Genomic DNA, 23362 nt, shown 5'->3' on the forward strand with positions numbered 1-23362 from the left:
CGCAGGGCCCCCCCCCCCCCCGTCCTGCTCCAGCTGTGAACCACTCCCCAGCCTCTGGTCACAGGCTTTTTATGCTCAGGCTCTGCACTCCTGGCCTTTGCTGTCAGGGACCCAGCTTGGTGACCTAGGGCCCCTTTTAGGAAGTGGGATCAGAATCCATTAGGATCTGTCTTCCAACCCATTCTGGGCGATCCGTTTTAGAGAAGGTTGGCTCGACAGTGTCACATAAGGCTCTGGAGTGAGGCTACTTCCTGGGCCCAGACTTCCCCCGGCCAGATGTGACGGCCTTTTCTGAGAGGCCCGAGACCCGATCTCTTCTGCCAACACCGGCCCTTCCTGTGTCCCTCTGGGGACACTGTCCTTCCCGGGCAGTTCTCATCCATCCGGGAATGTGCCCATTCCATAAACGCACAGGCCTTGCTGAGTACAGGGTTTTTTCTTAGATAAAAAATCAATGAACATCTCTCCCACCCTCACCCAACCAAATTTTCAATCATAAAAGAGGATGAGCGGGTTGTTTAGAATCTCTGCCCCTCAGGAAGGGGTTTCATCTAGGTCCTGTGGCCAAAACCACTGGCACCCTGTCACCCTGCTCACCGTGAGGCTTCCTCTCGATTTCTAAATCCATTTCCCCTTATTTCTGCAGATATGAGCACATAAATATTTGTCAGTGGTTGAATACATAATGTCCTAGCTAAAGAGTAACTCTGACCCAGCCCTTCAAATGGGGGTCATACCTGGAGATTTATTTATAATTCCTGTTGTCAACCGAACTGTGTTTGAACGGAGATCTCTTAGGTTAACAAGGGCGTCTGCCAACAAGGAAGACGGTTTGCGTTTCTTGAGTAATCTGTACATTTCACAATTTTAATAACTGTTGGCAAGGCATATTTTCATTCTGCGTTTTCATGTGACCATCTTTTCCTCATCAAAGCCCAGGGTCAGCTTAGGTGAACAGATGCTCATCCTTCACTTGTTAGTAAAGACAAATCAGACCCTAAAGAAGGCACATGCCAATAGCCATTCTCTGCTTAAAATGAACATGACCTAGAATGTCTCACTTGTCGATTTCACTCACCTCAGTCACTAGGAATGTGTGGTAATTAAGCCAGGCTTGGCTAAACTTTACCTTTGGACCAACTATGAAGAAAATGTCTGCAGAGGAACTTAATAGTGTCAGTAAGATTGCACAGGGGACTTTAGTCTAGATAAGGATAATAACTGGTTAAAGACCCCTCATACATTAATTATAACAATAGATAACTGCCAAATGCAAAGAAGAGTTGACTGTTCATTAAAGCAGGCTGGAAATATCCCTACTGAATCATTTATGCAGCACCAGTCGAGTGCTTACTATTTCACAAACTTGGACAGTATTCATTTCTTTCATTCTTTTTTTTAAAATTTTTTATTTATTGATTTGGTTGCATTGGGTCTTACTTGCAGCAGGCAGGCTGCTTAGTTGTGGCTCACTGGCTTCTTAGTTGAGGCATGTGAACTCTTAGTTGCAGCATGCATGTGGGATCTAGTTCCCAGACCAGGGATCGAACCTGGGCCCCCTGCATTGGGAGCGCAGAGTCTTAACCACTGTGCCACCAGGGAAGTCCAATTTTTTTCAATCTTAACATAAAATTTGAAAGACCCTGTTCATGGGTGAAAAGACAAGCTATAGCTGGGAGAAAATATTTGCAAATCACACATCTGACAAAGGCTTTGTAACTATAACATAAAGAACTCTCAGGGCTTCCCTGGTGGTGCAGTGGTTGAGAATCTGCCTGCCAATGCAGGGGACACGGGTTCGAGCCCTGGTCTGGGAGGATCCCACATGCCGCAGAGCAACTAGGCCCGTGAGCCACAACTACTGAGCCTGCGCGTCTGGAGCCTGTGCTCCGCAACAAGAGAGGCCACGATAGTGAGAAGCCCGCACACCGCGATGAAGAGTGGCCCCCGCTCGCCACAACTAGAGAAAGCCCTACGCACAGAAACGAAGATCCAACACAGCAAAAATAAATTAATTAATTAATAAACTCCTACCCCCAACATCGTCTTTAAAAACAAAAAAAGAACTCTCAAAATTAAAAGCAAGCAACCCAAATAAAAATGAGCAAAGGATCTGAATAGACATTGTTCCAAAGTATATATACAAATAGCCAATAAGCACATGAAAATATACTTGACATCACTAATCCTTAGGGAAATGGAAATCAAAACCACAAGGAGATCCCACTTCACACCCACTAGGATGACTCGAATCAATAAGACAGACAAAGTACTGGCAAAGGTGTGGAGAAAGTGGAACCTCATCCATTGCTAGTGGGAATGTAAAATGGTGCAGTTGCTTTGAAAAACAGTCCCGCAGTTTCTTAAACATGTAGAATTGCTGTAGGAGCCAGCAATTCCACTTCTAGGAATATATCCAAGAGAAATGAAAACATATGTCCATATAAAAATTTGAACACAAATGTTCAATGCAGTATTTTTTGTAGTAGCCAAAGAGTGGAAACAACCCAAATATCCATCAGTGATGAATGGATAAACAAAATGTGGTGTATCCATCTAACAGAATATTATTCAGCCATAAAGAGGAATGAAGTGCTGACCCCTGCTGCAACACGGACATGGATGAACATGGATGAACATTTAGCATGATGCTGAATGAAAGAAGCCAGGCCCACAGGGCCACATACTGTATGATTCTATGTATATGAAAAGTCCAGAACAGGCAAATCCATAGAGACAGAAAGTATATTTGTGGCTTCCAGAAGCTAGGAGGAGGGAGAGATGGAAAGTGACTGCTAATGGGTACAGGGTTTGTTTTGGGGGCTAATGAAAGTGTTCTAAAATTGATTGTGATGATGGTTGCGCAACTCTGTGAATATACTAAGATCGTCATGCACTTTAAATTGGTGAATTGTATGGTGTGTGAATGATATCGTAATAAAACGTTTTTTTAAAAATTCAACATTAAAAGAAACTGTCCAATTAGAAAGTAGGAAAAGACATGAATAGACACTTGAGCAAAGAGAATGTACACACGGCAGGGCATTCAACATCTTTTTGAAACGCAAATTAGAGAAATGTAAATTAAAACCACAATGAGATATCACTCTACACCTAGTGGAATGGCCAAAATAAAAAATAGTGACAACACCCAGCTGGCGAGGATGGGAAGAAATTGAATCACTCCTTCATCGCTGGTGGGACATAAAATGGTACAGCCACTCGGGAGAGCAGTTTGGCCCTTCCTTTGAAAATGAAGGGTAGACTTACCATGTGACCCAGCAGTTGCACTCTTGGGCATATATCCCAGAGAAAGGAAAATATATTTTCATGCAGAAACATGTACATAAATGTTCCACAGCAGCTTTGTGCATAATAACTAAAACCCGGAAATTCCCAGATGTCCTTCAGTGGGTGAATGACCAAGGAAACTATGGTACATCCAGACCATAGGTTACTACTCAGCACTAAAAAGTAACGGGATATTGATTCACTCAGTAACTTGGATGACCCTCGAGGAAATTATGCAGGTGGGAAGAGTCCATCCCAAAGAATATGTACTGCATGACTCCATTTACGACATTCAATAATGTAATCACAGAGGTGGAGCAGTTTGCTAAAAGCGCCATGCCTGGTGCTGGAGGTACCATGGAGAACAAAAGATACATACACAGTTTCTGCCTTGGCAGTTCATTTGTATTATTGAGTGATAAAATGGATTTTCTTAAAACAAAAAATCTTCTAACGGCTTTCGGTTCTTCATGGATAACTGACGTTGAGATTGTAAATGCTAGAAGGCAGGCCGGCATGTGCAGACCCGGAGTCTCAACCTTGTCCCGATTCAGCCTTGATGGTGAGTCATGAGGTGAAAAGTTTCCTTTTCTCTAGGCAGGGACAGAGCCCCAATGTTGTCACCTGTTGTCACCTTGGGACATAGCAGGTGGGTCTGGTCATTCTCTCTCCTCACTCTTCGAAAGCGGGATGGTTTAGACAGGGTCTGGCGTATTCCCACTGCGGTTTCTGCTGAGGAGGCTGGAAGCTGTATACAGTGAAGGAGTTGCTGCTCAAGGATGCAAAGGTGAGCAGAGGGGAGCTGGCATCTTTGTTGGGAGGACCCAGCCGGCAGTGGCTGACGCGGGGAGCTTGTCAGCTGTGCCCGCAGTGCTGGGAGGGGCACCGAAGCAGCATGAGTGAGAGGACTCTAGAAACCCATCAGCTTCTGAGAACAATTTACAGAGAGATTTAGCAAATTCAAGAAAAATTTAGAGAATTTACGTATATGCTCATTATAAATGCTCATATATGCTCATTATAAAAATCCCAGAAAAACGTAATACAGGAAGTGAAATTCAGTCCACTCTGTATGTGTGCATTTTCTTTTTTTTAATAATGGCTTTATTGACATGTTTTTATTCCATGTATTCAGTATCATACAATTCACCCATTTAAAGTGTACGATTCAGTGGCTTTTGGTATATTCAGTTGTCTAGCCCTCACCAAGGTCAATCTGAGAACATTTTCAACACCTCAGAAAAGAAGCCCCGTGTTGCACAGTGTGAATGTACTTAATGCCACTGAACTGTACACTTAAAAATGGTTTAAATGCTAAACTTTATGTTTTTCATAGTTTAGCACAATAAAAAAAAAGAAACTCCGTCCCCTGTCCCCTGTCCCCTTTCCCCTCCAGCCCTAAGCAACCACGGATGTACTTTCTATCTCTGGAGATTTGGTTCACTCTTGATTCTGACACCAGGAGGCCTGGTCAGCCCAGCTGTCCTTCTCAGAGCCTTCCCTGCGTGCCGGGCGCAGGGCTGGGCACAGTGCAGGTGATGGGCAAAGTGAGACCCGTTCCTGTTCTCAGTCTCACCGTCTGAGAAGCCTCGGCTCACGTCACAATGTGAGCACATATACCCTGCCTCCTGAGCCGAGAATGTGTGATTAGGACAGTACCTCCTGCGTGTGGCTTTCCTGTGGGAGAGGTCAGGGTACCAGCAAGGCTTTGAGGCAGAAAGTGGACCTGGAACTGATCCCTCATGGCAGGGAAGGGGGAAGCTGGATCCTCCGTGCACGAGGAGACAGCATGAGCAAAGGCCCGGAGGCCAGCAATCCCAAGTCGAGGTTGGCAGGGTTAGCTCCTGCTGGAGACCAGGGAGAATCTGTTCAAGGCACTCTCCTGGCTTCTGGTGACAGCCAGCAATCCTTGGCTTGTAGCTGTATTCCAGTGACTGCCTCCATTCACATGGTCTTTTCCTCTCTGTGTCTGTGTCCCAGGTCTTTACCTGTCTTCTTTTTTTTTTTTTAATTTATTTATTTATTATTTATTTTTGGCTGTGTTGGGTCTTTGTTGCTGCACACAGGCTTTCTCTAGTTGCGGCGAGCAGGGGCTACTCTTCATTGCAGTGCACGGGCTTCTCATTGTGGTGGCTTCTCTTGTTGGGGAGCACCGCCTCTAGGCTTCAGTAGCTGTGACTCGCGGGCTTCAGTAGTTGTGGCACACGGGCTTAGTTGCTCCGTGGCATGTGGGATCTTCCCGGACCAGGGCTCAAACCCATGTCCCCTGCATTGGCAGGTGGATTCTTAACCACGGTGCCACTAGGGGAGTCCTACCTGTCTTATAAGGACACCAGTCATTGGATTTAGGGCCCACCCCATGCATTCTGACCTTGTGTTAACTTGATTCCACCCGACAAGACCTTCTTTCCAAATAAGGTCACATTTATAGGTACCTGGGGTTAGGATTGAAACGTATCTTTTTGGGAGACACAATTCAACCCACAACATGTGGGTACTTTACTATCCCTGTTATACAGCTGAAGAAACCGAGGCGCAGGGAGGATAAGCAATAATGTGCTGGAGACACGTTCACACTCAGGCTGTTTGGCCTGGGCGCCTGCATACAACCACCAGGCCAGTGCACGACACAGGGTGGTCCTGGAAGCTGAGCTCTACCACCACCCCCTGGAACAAAGGACTGTCTAACTCTTACCGGTTTGCATTCACCTCTGCTCCAGGACAGTGTGAGGCTGCCTGTCGGGACTCCCTCAAGTCCCAGGCGTCCCATTGGGCCCCTGCAGGGAGGACCCTGATCTACGCAGTGGGAGGTCTGAGACTCTAACCAGACGCCCCTGGGGGCCTCTACTCCTCTGGGGTCTCCCTCCCAGACATACTTTTAGCAGACATTTATTATCTCCCAAACCGCATGCCACACACTGTGCTGGGCACTGAGGGAGACTCAAATGTGGGCAAAGCTCTGGCCCTGGCATACAGGAGCTCCCCCGGCTGTGTACTTGGTGTGCAGGGATGCTATTCCCACGAGCAGGACGGGAAGGTACGAGCAGGGGGCTGGGGCAGAAGAGACCTGGTTACAAAGAAACAAACATGAGCCTTGACCATTGCTTGTGCTTTGACAAATCTACAGTTTTCACTGTAAAAATGTGATTGGGTCACTAAAAGTTTGCTTGGCCCCAGCTACAAAAATGAATGAGCCCTGGTCCCTGCACCCGAGGAGCGGACCAGAGTGGGGTAAACTAAGTCTAAAGGAGCTGCAGGCTCTATAGAAAGTGCCAGGGGCACAGCAGAGGGAGGGACTGACTATCTTAAGGGTTTAATCTGTGTCTGCAGAGGTCAGACCATGTCTCAACGATGAAGAAAACCTGCTAATTGTTGAGCAGGCCCGGCATAGGAGGCTAGGCTGTTTGCGTGCATCATCACTAATCCCCCTTGAAGGATTCTTGAGAAAGGTCTTTACATTCCCATTTTGCAGTTGGAGCGTTCTCTTTACCTCTCCCAACTACGGGAGATCTTTTGGCCAGTTTGTGCTGCTTCCTGCGGAGAGAGTGGGCGATGCACTAATGTGCCACTAGGTGGCGCCATGGGCTGCCTCATGGCCGTTAACTCATAGAGGGTGGTCATTCCGTGCACTGGTGTTTCACAGACTTGTCCCTTATGGGCATCTTCCCGGTACCTCCGAGTACTGTAATCTATCTAATATTTTTCTTTAAACTCCCTTTTAAATTTTTATATCTATCCTAATGGGATTCCATGGTCTCTTTGCCATAAATGATGAATGTAATCTTTTAAAAAATCATGTTAACTGTGTAGAACAGTGCAATAGTATTAGAAGGAAGGAATGTATTAAAACAAAGCTATTAGAACAAAACGTGTTGGTTCATGTGTCCCCTGTGACCATCTCGCAGATCACCAATGCAGCGGAAAGCTGTCCTAGGCTTTGAAAATAGGACAGCAGGCTGCTGTCACCTAGATGCGTGAGTGTTTAGGGTTGGAAGGGCTCCTTCCCTATGCAGGTGGAGGATCTGAGGTGCTGAGAGGGGAAGGGGTGTACCCAGCATCACACTGCTGATCCCAGGGTTGCAGCCAGGCCTGGAACCCGGGTCCTGCCTTCCCCCTCTGCCCCATGGACGCTAGAAGAACCTCAGGAAATTGGAATTGAAGTGTGATGCACACATATTTCCTGGCCCCTCTGAGGCCCAAGAAAGTACACTGTGGGGTCCCACGTGCAGGGAGCATCACCTGTTGGGCATATGGAACCCTGGGACGAGAGTCAGGAGGTGAGCGATGGACGGCTGCTGAGACCCCTGATGTGCAGCTCACTCAGGTGGTCTGGGCCCCTTGCCCTGGGGCTCTGCAGCAGTGCACGGTGTGGTGCCACGCTTTCCTCTGGGCAGTCCACCCCAGCTTCGGGCACTGACTGCCATACCCCGGCGCCCTGCCCCTCCGAGCAGCCATATCCACCCTGGGATGGGCTCTTTGGCAAATGCTTTGACCCCTCTTCCTTGTCAAAGCTGAAAAGTATTGGGGTCACCCTCACTCTTGGATTACATGTGCAGCCAAATCAAGTGAGGTTCTAACAGGCCCTGGGGTTCTTGGGTAAAAGGCCAGTGGCCCCAGTCCAGCACCCCTGGACCAGTGAACCTCCTGGACACCACAGCAGAACAGGGAAACTGTCCTCCTGCTGGCCCCTCACAGCCCTCAGAATTGTCAAGTGGAGATGACCTTGAAAGTTTAATTCAAGACTTTTTTTTTTTTTTTTTTTTTTTCACCCTTTGTCGACCTTGGGGCCTTGGATTACATGTGCAGCCAAATCAAGTGAGGTTCTAACAGGCCCTGGGGTTCTTGGGTAAAAGGCCAGTGGCCCCAGTCCAGCACCCCTGGACCAGTGAACCTCCTGGACACCACAGCAGAACAGGGAAACTGTCCTCCTGCTGGCCCCTCACAGCCCTCAGAATTGTCAAGTGGAGATGACCTTGAAAGTTTAATTCAAGACTTTTTTTTTTTTTTTTTTTTTGACCACGCTGTGCAGCTTGCGGGATCTTAGTTCCCAGACCAGGGATTGAACCTGTGCCCTCAGCAGTGAAAGCACCGAGTCCTAACAACCGGACCGCCAGGGAATTCCCTCAAGACGTTTTTCAATTCTGCTTTTACAATCTAGAGTTTTCTGTGTTATTTTGCTCAAAATGAGGAATGTGTATTAGTTAAGGTGACATCATCTGCTATAATAGAAAGGCCCCTGAAATCTCAGTGGGTTAACACCACAGAAGTTCATTTCTCACCTCCCTGTGGTCCAGGGGGCAGCTGATATACATGCGGCCGCAGCAGGCTGGGTGCAGCAGCAGGTGCTGTGACCTACAGTGAGCACAGAGTAGACACGCCCTCCCCAGGGAACTTCCTCTCCTTTGACAGGGACACTCATCCAAGGCCTCTGTCATCTCTCCTCAGTGTTGTACCTGGAAGGCTCGGTTCTTGTGTTTGAGGACATCTTCAGACTGATCGCATTCTACTGTGTCAGTAGGTGAGTAGCCCAGGCCCCCAGGAGGGCATCTGATGGCAATAGATGTCCATGCAACCTTGGGTGGGGACAGGGATGTCACAGAGAAGCCCCAAGAGGGAAGTGTGCCGCCCACAGGATGCAGAGAGAGGGGACAGTCCCCTGGCTTCACCCTGGTAACTGTGAAGCGGGGTGCTGGCTCTGCTGCTTGCTTGGACCGGCCAGTAAAGTCCCGTCCCTCACCACCACCTGCCCCCTGCGCTCACTGCCCGTCATAGCAGCTTCCTGTATTCCTGCTTCCAGGACAGCTTGGAGTCCTGTGTGGACCTGACCCACCCCGTTGGAGAAGTTATAGAAGGAACTTCCTGTGGGAACAGCAGGAAGGGCCGATACCCTCCCTCCGTGGGAGAGGGCTTGTGATTGTGAAGCAGGTGCTGGGTGGAGAGGGTGTTTGGTAACCACCCTCAGAGCTGCTCTATTTATTCAGGACTGGTGGCAGGTCAACACGAATCGAAAAATACATTTTGGTGCCAAAAACCAATGGCTTAAGCTACAGGGACTTAAGCAGAGCTGGGCAAGATGTCTTGGGGTCCAGGGCCCCAGGCTCACCTCCCCCTGCTTCAAAGAGACCATTCATGTTGCCTCTGGTGAAAGCCACACTCAACCCAGAGCACCACCACCCCCGTCTACCAGGATCCTCCTGGACCCCGTGGGCAGAACAGGTGACGCTGATAATAAGCTGCTGCCTGTTAAGGGCTCTCCAGGTACCCAGCATGGCGCTACAGTTCTATATCCATTATCTTTTTAAATCTCGCAAACAATTCCACCCGGTAAGGGCTCTTCTTAGCCCCATTTTACAGATGAGGAAGCCGAGACTGAGAGAAGTTGCTCAAGGTCGCGTACCTGGTAAATGGCAGCGTGGGGATTCAAAGTAGATAGAGCTCCAAGGTCCATGATCTTTTCTACAGCCGCCCCACTGTGTACGCCCCACGATGATTCCCATGACCTAGCGTGTCCTTCTAGGCCCGCAAAGCAAAGCATCAGCGGCTCCCTGACGCTTTGTAAGTTATGACGTGTCAAGCTCTCAGAGTCAGGCCCCTTCCTGTTCTGAGAAGTTCTACCTCAGTAGAAGGCACTAGTCTAGTGTTTGGCCCACGCTAGGTGCTTCGAGTGAGTGAGTGAATGAATGAATGATGACATAATTGCAGAGCCCAGAATTTGAGCTAATCTTAATCTCTCAACTGCCTCTTTGGTAAAATGGGAACGATAATGCCCATGCCTTGGATGCTGGAGGAAGAAGACAAAGGGACAGACAGTCTGCATTTATGACAAGGCTCTCTGCAAACCAGGGTTTGGGGAGTCCTTCTAAGAAAATGATAGTAACAGCTTAGCTGGGGGTCTCCTAGGGGCACACTTGGAAAGGAGGATCCATGTGCAGGGGCTGCTAAAGGACCTGCCCCCAAGGAGGAAGTGACAAGGGAGTGGGGAGCAGGACAGAGACCGGAGAGAAACCCAGCAAGGGTCCATTGCAGGGGCCGTCCCAGCCTCAGCCAGATCCCTCCAGCAGCTCTGGAGCATAACGCAGACCTCGGGGTCCACTATAAAGCCACAGGGCTGGGCTTCTGTACCCCCAAGCCAGCACACCCAGGCATTTGTGGCTCTCTGTAGGGCCACTGGGGCAGGCAGTGGGGCTCCAGTGTGTCAGGACAAGCCTCTGAGGGTCACGGGTGCTGGCCCTCAGGAGCAAACCCCTCCAAGGCTGCGCTATGGGTGCACAGAGCTGGTGAAAGGCATCCGAGGGGTCCGGGTGGGACTGTGGCAGTGACTGCTACAACCAGCTCTGTGGACCGGGAGTCTGTGTTGAGTCAGGCTTGTGCTGCACGCTGCCCACAGAGCTCTTTCTAACCCTGCACGGTGCTGCTGGGGAGGTGTTTAAAAATGTGGATTCCTGACCCACACTCAGACTCAACACTGAGAACCCCTGGGCGTGGATCTGAGAATCCACATCTTAGCAGCTCCCCCAGGAGCTGATCCAGAATTAATTAATACAAAAGTATTAATGCCTGTCCATAGGGTTGCTGTGTTACAGTAGTAGTAATAATAATAACATGATGTGATATAAGGCCCAAACTGGGTAACACCCAGCCCGATACTTGGCACATAGTAGATGCTCAACGAACACCCCCATCCTGTGTATGCATTTCCTTGGATCAGAAGAAGTGGCCCCCGGATAAAGGGCTGAACTGGATGCTGGAGGTGGGGTGGCAGACGTGCGTGAAATCCTTGAGCAGTACTGGCTTGTGGAAAAGGAGGGGGTCCGTGGTACGGCCTTGAAGAGTGTGCAGAGTCTAAGTAGACGTAGGTGGAAGGGACGAGGGAGGCGTTCCCTCTCTGCAGAGCTCAGAGGTGGCAATGAGCAGGGGACATTCACTGTAGGAAGATGACATTTTGGGAGGCAGCAAGGAGGCCCCGAGTGCAAGGGAAGGCTCTGTGTGGTGGGCAGGAGCGGGGAGCAGGCTGGGGCAGGCCCTGGACGCCGGGGTCCGAGGCTGGGCTGTGGTCGGCAGTCACCACTGCAGCATCTTGAGCAGTACACAGAGGAGGTGGGGAGGGGGTGTCAGAGATTGCCCTGGTGGTCGGGGGTGGCTGCCAGATGAGCCGAGCGATTCTGCTGGCCATTTCAATATATGCAGTGGCCCAGGAACCTTTGGAAACCCCAGTGGCAGGCCAGACAGCCAACCAGGTAGACAGGCAACACCGGGATGAATTCTGCCACCCTTCAAACTGAGAGATCGAGGTAGTGGTGACCGGGCAGGGCCTGAGGTGGGGATGCGGCACTGAGGGCCCGTCCAGTCTGGGTCCAGGCCTGGCCTGGCTGGAAGGGCTGACAGGAGGCCCACAGACGGCCTCAGATGCTCAGAATCACACAACTATGACAATGAAGCAAAGATCGACGGGCCACGCCCACCCCATTGACAATGGAGAAGCCAAAGGCCACAACCCAGGAACTCGGAAAAGGGCCCAGAATCTTCTCCCACCTGCCCCCATCCTGCTATTCCATAAGCAGAGTGTCTTTCCCCTGTGAAAACACTTCCCATGAAGGGGTGGGGGCACCCCGCGGAGCAGCACAGCCTGTATTGATGGGCAGAGGTGGTCTGGGAAGCTCCCCGGCGACCTGCATCCCAGGCGGCCTCTGCCCTGCTCTCCCCAAATCCAGTTCCCCAAGTTTAGACGGGTCCATTCGGCAAACACTCTTTGAGCCTCTGTGGTGTGTGCTAAGGGCTCTGGGGATATCAGAGACGTGCAAAGCTACCCGCCCCTTCCAGGAACTTCCAGGGCTCTCACGTAGTTCAAAGGGGGGAGACGGAGGGTGCGGTATAGACAGTAAGGCCATGAAGACCCCCGGGGACAGGCGGCCATCACGCAAGGCTGTCAGTGGGCCTGGACGGATGGGATTTCAATGACTCGAATCAGGGTTTGGGGAGAAGGCTGACAGAGCTGGGGATACGGCTGAAAAAGGGGGTCAGGGTCAGACTGTGACAGGCCTTGAATGCCAGGCTGAGACGTAGAATTGGGACCAGCCACCCTGGGGCCCCAGCAGGGCCACACTCCCCTTCCTGCCCCATGGAACAGTCCTGGGCTTGAAGTTAGCAGGCCTGGGGCTCAGCACACTCTGCCCTCCACCCACCGTGTGTCCAGGCCTGGACATCTTCCTTTCCCTCTCTGGGCCTCAGTTTCCCCATCTGTACAATAAAGGGGGAGGGTGTCTAGATCCCTTCTGGGAGATCTCTGGAGAGATCGCTGAAAAGATCCCCATTCAGACCAAAGGCAGCAGATAGAGCTGGCTGTGTCGTTAGGGGTGTCTGTCTGGCTGTGTGCTCGCCAGCGGGTACCTGGCTGTAGGTTCACCAGGGGAGTCTGGCTGTGCACCCGCTGCACGTCTCGGCGCAGAGCAGCGGGGGTCAGAGGACTGGAAGGGGTGGGTCACTTGCCTTACCCAGAATAGCACCTTTAGAAGAAGCTGCCTGGACTTCCAGGGCCAAGAAAACTGGGGATAAACCTCTCCCCCCACCCCCTCCATGCCCAAGGAGGGTCTTAGCATCTCTGGGGCCAGTGCAGGCACAGGACCCAGATCTGACTGGTTACTCCCTCAGCCTCAGGACTCCTCCCCTCGGCCCCAGGGAAGTTTCCAGTCTGTGTGGCGATCCCAGCCGCCAGCGGGGTTGCCAGAGTTCTTCCTTTATGGGCTGAGGATTTGGGGGCGGTGGGGGGCCGAGAATGGACACACAGACCCCTCCCCGGACTTGACCTCCGACCCCTCGTGTCTCCACAGAGATTTACTGCCCTTCAAGCTGAGGCTACCCCAGGCCATCCTTGAGGCCAGCAGCTTCACAGACCTCAAGACCATCTCCAACCTGGGCCTGGGTAAGTCCCCTCTGGGGTCAGGGGAGGTGGCTGGGCCTTAGGAAATGGAGCCCCTGGATTGCCCCCCGCTGACCGCCTGTGCAGATGGACGGCCCCTCAGGCTGACCCCAAGCTGGATCCTGAGTCCCAGCTCCCACGGGACCACCTGCACCCCTGCCCCAGGTGCTGAGCCCCTGTAGCAGGGAGATTCTCCCTCTTTTCGGAGTGGCCCCCTTAACAGCTGTCAGGAGGTCTGATGCACAGCCTTGCTGGGTCTGAGGGAGCTGGGTCTGGTCAGGACCCACACAGGCTGACCTGGTGGCAGGGCGTGGCCCGGGAGAAGCTGGACCAAACGCCAGGGGACTTCTCAGCGATGGCCAGGAACCTGGGTGCCAGCAGCTGCCACAGCCCTGGCCCCCAGCCCCGCCCTCGTCAGAAGGAAAAGCAGCGTGAACGTGATCATGAGCTAGAGTGCGCCCCCCACTCCCTTGGCCTGCCCCTACCCAACCACCTGATTCAGCACACACACCCTGCCCCTTACCCTTCTGACCTTTTGAGGGATGACGAGGGGAGAGTAAAAGACAAGAGCGTTTCTCATCCCAGCCCTTCCACATAATAGTAAGAAGAGCTCATGTTTACTGGGCCCTTTCCATGTTATGGGCTTCGCTGAGCCAGTGCCAACCTCTGACATGGCCTCTCCATGCTAACCCTCAGGGAGCCCAAGCTCACCAAGTCTGAAGCTGCCAGGAAGACAAGCCAGCCGCCTCTGTGGGCCCCCAATCCTAGGCACAGGTCAGGTCTCGTTATGAACAAAGCAGTTAATAAGTCCTTATTAAGACTAAACCACACAGGGAATATAGCCAATGTTTTATAGTAACTTTAAATGGAGTATCATCTATTAAAATTTTGAATCACTATATTGTGCATCTGAAACTAACATAATATTGTAAGTCAACTATACCTCGATTTTTGTATTAAAAAGTCTAAACCATCCCCAGGAACCTGCACCACACGTGGCTGAGCACAGCAGTACATCTTCACCAGCGCTGGATGAATGGAGCAGAGGGTGATGGAGAGGGCGGACCCGGGGTATAGAGGAAGTTAGAGGCAGACCCGGGATCAGAGGCGATACCCCCTGGTTCCCAAGCCAGCCACTGTCCACCACCCAGAGAGGCCTCTAGACAACAATGCAAGAGATGCCACAGGCAGCTCGTGGTCAAAGGCCAGGAAGTAGGAGGAGTCCAGGGACCTCGGATGTCCGCATTTAATGAGCACTGACCTCTTAATCTGCATTGATGCATCAGATCTTCAAACAACCCTCTAAAGCAGGTTCTGTTATTGTGATCCCCACTTTATGGCAGAAGAAACAGACACGAGGGGTTGAGTGACATGTCCAGTGTCCATGGAGGGCTGGGCAGCTGGGCTCCAGCCCTCACCCAGTAGCTTGTGCTGCCCCTTAACTCCTTATCCAGGCTCTCCTAGGTCCGGTTGACCCAGTTTATAAACTTCAGGGCCAGTTTTCAGTTGATATTGGGGATAAACACCGAACTTGGGCCCCAGATGTTATAGTTGTTGGGCTCTTACCCTTCCAGAAGCTTCATGTGGGACAGGTGAGAGTCTTGTAACTCATACAGTCCAAGTGACACCCCTCCTAAGGTCTAAAATGGCACAGGTGACGCTCTCATTGCCACGCCCTTGGCACTATCTTGTGCAGTCCTTGCATCAGTTCTTAGCACAGCTAAGTCAGTTCTTAGCACAGCTGAGAAACTTGGCCAGGATGCTCCAGGCAGGCAGAGCAAAGCTGGGATGTGTGCCTGGGGCTTCTGACTCCCAGCTCAGCCCCTCCACTGCCCCTCAGCTGCACCTCATGACCTTCTCAGTTTTTTTCCGACGAGCAGTCAGCTGCCAGTTTTGAGGCCAAGTTGGGAGGGCAAGTGAGATGCATGAGCTCCATCCGGAGAGGCGTACCTCTGAGAGGAGGGTTGGTTAGCAGCCTCACTGTGGGTAGGTTGAGGCAGGCATCCCTAAGACCCACTGCCCCAGGGACCCGCAGTTTCCTCTCACCTAGGGTGCAGGGGCGGGGCTGCCCCTATGCCCTAGGAACGGCTGTATGAAAGACAAGCTGCTCCTCTGGGGAGCACATTCCTTTCTGGAACAGACAATCCCTTCTATCCTGGGTGAGCTTCACCTCGGGCACGTTGAGGAAGTGAGAGGGGAGGTGCCCTCTGGGAAGCAGGCGGCAGTTCTGATTGTGTGTCAGCATTCACTTCCTTGGGAAGGGGATTTAAGTGGAATCTGAGTGCATTGAAGCTTAGGAATCAGGGTTCTTTTTTTTAATGTTTTGGCCACGCCACATGGCACGTGGGATCTTAGCTCCCCGACCAGGGATCGAACCCGCGCCCCCTGCGTTGGAAGCACAGAGTCTTAACCACTGGACTGCCAGGGAAATCCCAAGAACCGGAGGGTTCTGATCAGGCCTGGTGTCCCCAAGGGCTGAAGGTCAGAAGCGAGGTTCACCAGAATAGGTTTTCCCTGGAGCCGAGGAGCGGTTAACTTTTCAGTCCTTCCCCAGAATGGACGGAGACCCGGAGCTGAAAGGGCACGTCCTGTTGGAGGCCAGAGGCCCTGGCTCTGGGACGTGCAGACCTCCCTGACCTTCACCTGCGCTTGTGATGATATATATGCAAAGAGCAGCACTTGCCAAAGGCCCAGACACACCAGGCATTGTGCCCAGTGCATCACACATTGTTCTGGGCAAGGCACTCCTGTGGCAGAGAAGCAAAACCCAGTCAAACGAGCTTAGATAAAAGGGGGCTTAGTGAAAGTCTGCCGGGGAATCTCCGTGATAGGAGCAGAAGGTCAGCCGGGCTTTGCAGGCAGCAGACGCTCATCTCTGCACACAGCTCAGCCTCCTCCCTAAGCCCTGGTTCCCGCTCCGATCCGCCACCGGCCAGGCTCTGACTCCCGACCTGGTGATCTCATAGTTGGAATAAGTTTATGAGGCATATGTGTCTTCTATCACTAGTGTCAGCAGTGGTTCTTTTTCTGGCACTCTACTCACTTTTTACAAAATGAATAGAATGTCATAAATATCCAAAGCATTGCACAAGCCCTGCTGTTCAGACAGGGTTGATGTTGCCGAAACGGGGCTACTGACCTACAGGCTCAGCACCACGTGATCGCCCAGAGTGTTTGCTCGTGAGCTGATGTAAGAAAGTCTGAGTTTGGCCTTGGAAAAGCCAACGTTCAAAAGGTCTATGTAGGTATAAGCTTGGGCCCACAAAACTAACATGGGGGCAGTTCAGCACTAAACTGCATGCAGTTGATTCTGAGTGCAAAAGGAATCTAGAGAAAGCAGTGATAGATAGGGGTTAGATTTGCAGAGGTTCTCAGACATATTTGTAGTATGTATATGTCTTAATATTTTTAAAATATGTTTAGAAAAAGCATATGTTCTATAGTGCTTCCAAGTTTGCCTGTAACTTGCTTTTTCCTTTACATTATATAATAAGAATTTTCCTACTTATTAAAAACTCGTTGAAAACTCCAGATTGAATGGCTGTCCAACAGCCCGTCTTTAGGATGCCACAAAAACATTCATCCACTGATCTCACCAGACTTTCTAGCTGTTTCCATGGCATTTGGAATACTTGGCTGCATTTACTCGTCCCCTCTTTGTTCTGCCGGTAGCCCAGGGCTCCTCAAGTGTGAAACCTCTGTCACCTTTGCCTTCAGGGTGTACAGCCCAGTTCCTGGCCTGGCCCAGGACCTCTGAGGATTGTAGGAGTGGACGCCTGGCAGAAGGCATCCCCAGCTGAGACACAGGAAGCCACAGGGCCAGCGAAACATCTGCCTCAGTCCGAGGGCAGCACAGAGGCAGTGAGGGCACAGGCCCTTAGGGGAACTGCGACCACTGAGCTGAGCTTGGCCCAGTGCCGGTGGGCACAGACGCCCACAGCGGGCCAACCGTGAGGCTTGCGTGACAGCGTTCCGCTTCTCCCCTGGCCTTGGCATTGTGTAGGCTGCAGAGAAAGTTACCTACTTCCTTGTTTTGTTTTTTGTTATTTTTTGCGGTATGCGGGCCTCTCACCGTTGTGGCCCCTCCCGTTGCGGAGCACAGGCTCCGGACGCGCAGGCTCAGCGGCCATGGCTCACGGGCCCAGCCGCTCCGCGGCATGTGGGATCTTCCCGGACCGGGGCACGAACCCGTGTCCCCTAGCATCGGCAGTCGGACGCTCAACCACTGCACCACCAAGGAAGCCCTGCTTCCTTGTTTTTAAGCATAAAGACCTATGCTGCCACTGAGTTCCCTAATAGGCCCTCAGACCCCAGGGTGCAGCTCCTCACCCTTCAGAGCGGCATTCACTTTGGGGCCTCTGCCCTGCGAGGTACAACCACCAGGCCTATCTTAGGGGCAGGGGAGTGGTGCCTAATCACCCAGGCCCTGGGCCCATTTCCCTGAACCCCACTGTCTGTTCCACTCTTGTAGGAATACAAATCTGAGCAGTGGAAAATGTGTTCTTTTTTTCTGTGCATGATGGACACCCCTGCTATCCTGAGGTGGGCAGGTCCAGCTGGTGGTCCATCACTTATGGAGCTCTTTGCCCTCCTTTTTGCCTCCCTCTTCTCATTTTCTCACTTCTTCTCTTCTTGTCTTTAGACCTCTTCCCATGGTTCAGGACGAAACCAGAGATGTACAGTCCTAGGGTTGGTCTCTCCCGTCAGTGTGCACCAGGACTGCGGAGCCCAGGGGAGTGTAGGTGAGGCCTGAATGTGTCAGGAAGGCTCCACCAAACAGGGGACATTTGACCTGAGTGTTGGAGGATGAGTAGGAGTTTGCCAGGTGGAGAGGGCGGGAAAAGCATTCCAAGCAGAGGGAACCACATTAGCCAAGACCTGAAGGTGTGGCAGCCCGTGGCGTGTTCGGGAGGAAGTGAGCAACAGAGAGAGTGGGTGGAGATTCAGTAGGCGGCGCTGGAAGGGTGTACAGGGCCAGGTCCCACAGGCCTTGAATGCCAGGCTAAAGGTTGGGAAGCGATTCTGGACAAATAGCAATCAAGGGCCCACCATACGCCCAGAATAGAGCCACAAGGAGTAGAATGGATTGGGGGCAGGGTGGGGGCATGGAGGCAGCCTATGGCCACGATCTAGGTGAGCGGTAACGGGAGTGTCCGAGCATGGGTGGGCGGTTCTCTTGATCGTCTACCCCATAACTTGCACCTTCTCCCAAAGGAAGGGTCTTATGAGAACTTGGAGGTGAGCCTCGGGGGCCTCAGCTCACCTATGGGGCTGCAGCCCAGTCACCTTAGACTGGCCGCCTGCTGCTCCTTGCTAAGAAACCTTCCAAGGAGACCATGCGAAGAGTACCCAGGAGAATGGACCGGTCATGGAGGGGTCATAGCTGCCCAAGAAAGTGAAGCACAGGGCCCGGGCAGCCCTCAGGAACAACCCGCCTGGATCTAGGGAGAGCCTGGAGACGCACCCTCCCCCTCCGGGCTCTCCACATCCTCAGGTGGTGGCTGGCATGGGCACAGAGCCTGGCGTGTCAGAAAGTCCCACAAAAATTTGTCATCTTTGATGCTGTGGAGATAGCCGGCCACGGCACTTCCAGGCTTGGGAGTCTCTGCCCAGGACAGGGCTGAACCATGAGTCCCGCCCTGCTCCCCTGTGCATGCGCACAGCTCTCTTTCAGTCAGTTTCTCGGCAGCCCCACCGTCCTGGGATTACACCTTGCTCACCTTGACTGGGTTTCTGACCCCTTTTGCCAGCAAGGTGGCAAACACCCACAGCCCCGAGAGTGCCCATCCCTTAGGGCGGGCACGCACACGCGCACACACATGCACGGCTGCCCTTGGCCATCTTGCAACATCTCCTTTCTTTCGATGTCAAGAGCCTGTTGTGTTCTTACCACATTCCCCGTTCTGGGGTGCTCACCACCCCACTACTCACTCACACCAGGAGAGCAACCAGGGTGGGAAGTGTTGCAAGTTCCTATCAAGGGCAGCCCAGCACACGGCTCTATTTATTTATTTATTTATTTATTTATTATTTTTTAACATCTTTATTGGAGTATAATTGCTTTACAATGGTGTGTTAGTTTCTGCTGTGTAACAAAGTGAATCAGCTACCCACCCCTCTAGGTGGTCACAAAGCGCCGAGCTGATCTCCCTGTGCTATGCAGCTGCTTCCCACTAGCTATCTTTTTCATGTTTGGTAGTGTATATATGTCCATGCCACTCTCAGCTTTAGAGCTAGTGTGACCTAGTTCAAATTCCAGCTCCTTCACTCACCACCCCGGTGACCATTCATCTCCCTGGCTTTCTCATCTTCATCTGCCATACGGGGACAACATGAGGACTTACACCAGAGGCCTGTGGTCAGGGATCGGTGAGATGGTCCCTGTAGAGCAAGGAATCCACAACAGCCAGAACGCAATGCACGTTTCTTCCTGGTATTGTCTTTGATGCTGTTTTTGGTAGTTTTCTTACTGATGACTCCCTCCCAGAGGTAAAGAGCCCTGGGTGAGAGGCTGGAGGCCTGGCTCAATCACTAACAAGGAATTTGCACTATTGATCTCTGAAATGAACACATGGAACACGACCTGGGTTCCATACTCCTCCAAAAGGAGCTGCTTGAGTGAGCTTGCAGTGACCTGCCAGCCAAGTGACCTTGTTCTCAAAATGTGCTCCTGTGGCCTTTTGGGAGCATCCCGAGCTTTTGTCAGATTCTCCATAGAGTAGAGCCTGGTACCGAGAGGTCAAGAACTCCTCTGAGCTAGTCAAGCCCCAGCGCCCTTTCAGCTTGGACGTCCCATGCCCATTAGCCAGAACAAGCCTGGTGCTGACCATCAGTGCAGGCCTGCTTTGGTGGCCACAGCTAAGGGCTGAGTCAAGTGCAAGGCATGTGCTGGGACTTAGCAGTGCACGAGCTCCAGCTCTCTGAGCTGGGGGCACAGGGCAGCTTCCTGTTTCAACACTGAGATTGGCCAGAGGCAGAATCATTTTGCAGAGGGCAGGCATTCCCCAACTTGGGTGGTCAGGTCTGAGCTCACTGGCTACAATCCATAGTTCATTCTTCCCGCTGTGACAACTGCAGTGGCCCAAACAGGCCCAAAGCAACTTCTCTGTCGGGACCCCATCCTAGGGATGACTAGATGAAGGCCTGGAAAGGTCCGGTGACCTGCCCCAGAGCACCCAGCCGGTCAGCATCGGGAGCTCCGGGGTTCTGCCCCCTCCAGCCCCGTACATACCTGCACCCCGGGGCATGGGTTGCTCCCTGCCGTGGGGTCTCACACGCCAGGGGACAGGACTGAAGCTGCGCCTGTCATCAGCGCCGTCCAGGCCCCAGCCTGGCACCGCAGGGGAGGATGGTGTGGGGCTTCCCCTCTCGAAGCAGGAAGTACTGGGAGAGGTTTAAAACAGTCCCAGAGGGGAAACCAACCCTCGGAGCGGTGAAGCAAGCCCTGCGCGGCCTTCCCTCGCCCTGCTCCCCGCGCAGCCCACAGACGCCGCCCGGGCCAGGCTGGGGCCCGGCTTCAGGACTGACCGCCTCTCCCTCCCTCATCTCGACAGGCTTCTGGGACTCCTCGCTGAACCCCCGGCGAGGAGGTGGGAGCCCACTGGAGGCCCCGAGAGACCCAGCCCCGGGAGCGCCCCCCGCCTCCATTCTCAGGTCATCCGCCCATTACGAAAACTGCTCGTGTGAAATCGAGCTGTCCATAGGAAACGGCCGCCTGTGGTTTGTGAATCCAGTCTTCATCGAGGACTGCGGCAGCAGCTCCCTGCCGGCTGCCCAGCCACCCCCTGGAAGCTGCCCCTTGCGCCCGTCGCCTCCCGCCTCCGAGGCTACCTCCCCCACCTCCAGGTGGGCCCCTCGCCGCCCAGCTCCCCCTCCCCCCCCGCTCCCCCTCCCTCCCCCCCGCCCCCGCCGGCCCCCCCCCCCCCCCCCCCCCCCCCCCGCCCCTCCCCACAGCAAGAGTGCCCACGGGGAGGAGAAGGGGGACCTCACAGCGCAGGCCTTGGGCCTGTCCCTCAAGTACCACTTTGTGACTCCACTGACCTCCATGGTGGTGACCAAGCCTGAGGACGATGAGAACCCCCCCCTCTGGCCTGGCCTGTGCCCAGTTCTCCCTCAGCGGCTGCTCCCCCGCCTCCGCATACCAAGGCCCTTCCTCCCTCACTCCCAGCGTCTGCCCCCTGCCTGGCACCCCACACCCCAGGCCCCCCGGAGCTTCCAAGCCAGCCACCCATGACAGCCTGTGAGAGGCTCCCACGTCCCCTCGCAGGCCTGGGCCCCCTCAGGGAGGAAGAGATGAAGCCGGGGGCAGCCCCCAGCCCCTTGCAGGCCCCCGTCCCTCCAGCGCCCACGATGAAGAGCCTCCCCGCCGCCCCTCCCAGACGCCGCGTCGCAGACAAGGTCTCCCTGGAGGACCAGAGTGCAGGGAAGGCGGACAGGGGGGCGGCAGCGGAGGGGAACCCGGTGGGTCTTTCCAGGGCATCCCCGCTCCGCCTGCCTCCCCAGGGGACCTCCGGCAGCCCTGGGGACAGGCCTCAGAGGACCACAGAGCAAGGCCAGGAAGCAGTGGCCAAAGCCGGCGATCTGGGCAGCATGCCAGAGCCTCCGAGGAAGATTCGACAACCCCCAGTCCCACCTCCCAGGAAGAAATGGCTCTCCCGGCAGCTGGCCTCGGTCCTCCCAATTCCCCTGGAGACTGCCGAGCTTTCCACGGACGGGGAGGCCCCCGAGAACCCCAGGCCCGGTCCACCTGGAGAAGGCCAAGGGCCTGCCCCCACAGCTGGCACTCAGAGCCCGCATGCCCGGCCTGGGGCTCGGCCCCAGAGCACCCCGGAGTTCAAGGGCTCCCTGGCCTCCCTTTCGGACAGCTTAGGTGTGCCCGCCTCGGCCACAGACCAGGACTCCTACTCGACCAGCAGCACAGAGGAGGAGCTAGAGCAGTTCAGCAGCCCCGGCATCAAGAAGAAGTCGTCGATGATCCTGGGCAAGGCCCGCCACCGCCTGAGCTTCGTGAGCTTCACCAGCGTCTTCAGTGCCTTCCTCTCCAACAACCGCAAGCTGTACAAGAAGGTGGTGGAGCTGGCCCAGGACAAGGCCTCGTACTTCGGCAACCTGGTGCAGGACTACAAAGTGTACAGCCTGGAGATGATGGCGCACCAGACCTCCAGTATGGAGATGCTGCAGGAGATCCGCACCATGATGACCCAGCTCAAGAGCTACCTGCTGCAGAGCACCGAGCTCAAGGCCCTGGTGGACCCTGCCCTGCACTCCGAGGAGGAGCTAGGTCGGTCCCCATCCTGGGGCAGGGGCTGGGAGCGGGTGGGAGCCAGGGATAATCCCAGATGATCCTCCCTTTCCGTGAACTAACCCCTCTGCTGTTCTGTCTCTTCCTTCCCAGTTCGGCCCATGGGCCCAGTTAGATGGCAGAACCTCAACCACCTGAGAGCTGGGCGGGACGCCACCCTCAGGATGCTCCTGGTTTTGTTAGGGAGACAAGTCACCAGGAGCGATTAGCAGCAAAAAAAATAAAAAGCACTAACACGCATGGCTGCTGAGGGTCAGAGGCAGTCCCTGCAGGAGATCTGGTGGCTGCAGAGATGTAGAGACCCTAGAGGGCATGGACCCTCTTATTCTGTAGATGAGGAAAAAGGCCCGGGAAGGGGAACGGACTTGGTCAAGGTTACACGGGAGCCAGGGGCGGTGGGGAAGCTGACCGCAGGTCCCTGCCTCCAGGTCACCACGCCTGTAGCTGCAGAGGCTCTGAGGGCCTGGAAGGATAGACAGGAGTGGGGTGACGGAGGCAAGGGCATGCTGTGTGTCGTCCTGTTGAAGAGGCAGGAGAAGCAAAGGGGAAGAGCGAGGCCGCAGGATGAGGACCAAGACAGCCAGGACCAGCCCTAGACCCAGACATGGGCCAAGCCTAGGTGTGCATGGCAGGGAAGGGTTATCTTGGCCTCTACTGAGACTCAGCCATGGGGACATGGGCCCCTCCCTCACCTGCCAGGGATAGAGCAGCTCAGGTGTCTCCCTACAGGGACAGGACTTGGGACCTCCCCTGCTGGGCCAACAGCTGAGACCCTGGAGATCGGGTGGAGCCAGAAAGACTTTCCAAGAATATCTCCCTACTGTCAACCAAAGCTGAACATTGCCTCGGTGTCA

The 23362-nt window shown here is 53.6% G+C and overlaps 1 protein-coding gene across 1 annotated transcript in view; it reads left to right on the forward strand.

The window, feature by feature from the left end:
• RIN3 (Ras and Rab interactor 3) overlaps positions 1 to 23362 on the forward strand; it is an 87260-nt gene that overhangs the window by 42569 nt on the left and 21329 nt on the right. Inside the window, exons 4-7 of the mRNA XM_007454730.1 lie at positions 8737 to 8809; positions 13119 to 13210; positions 20761 to 21165; positions 21324 to 22487. Coding sequence (XP_007454792.1) covers positions 8737 to 8809; positions 13119 to 13210; positions 20761 to 21165; positions 21324 to 22487 — 1734 coding nt within the window. The remainder of the gene's footprint in view (positions 1 to 8736; positions 8810 to 13118; positions 13211 to 20760; positions 21166 to 21323; positions 22488 to 23362) is intronic.

The sequence above is a fragment of the Lipotes vexillifer genome, unplaced genomic scaffold, assembly GCF_000442215.2.
Source record: "Lipotes vexillifer unplaced genomic scaffold, Lipotes_vexillifer_v1.1 scaffold1126, whole genome shotgun sequence".
Classification (NCBI taxonomy): domain Eukaryota; kingdom Metazoa; phylum Chordata; class Mammalia; order Artiodactyla; family Lipotidae; genus Lipotes; species Lipotes vexillifer.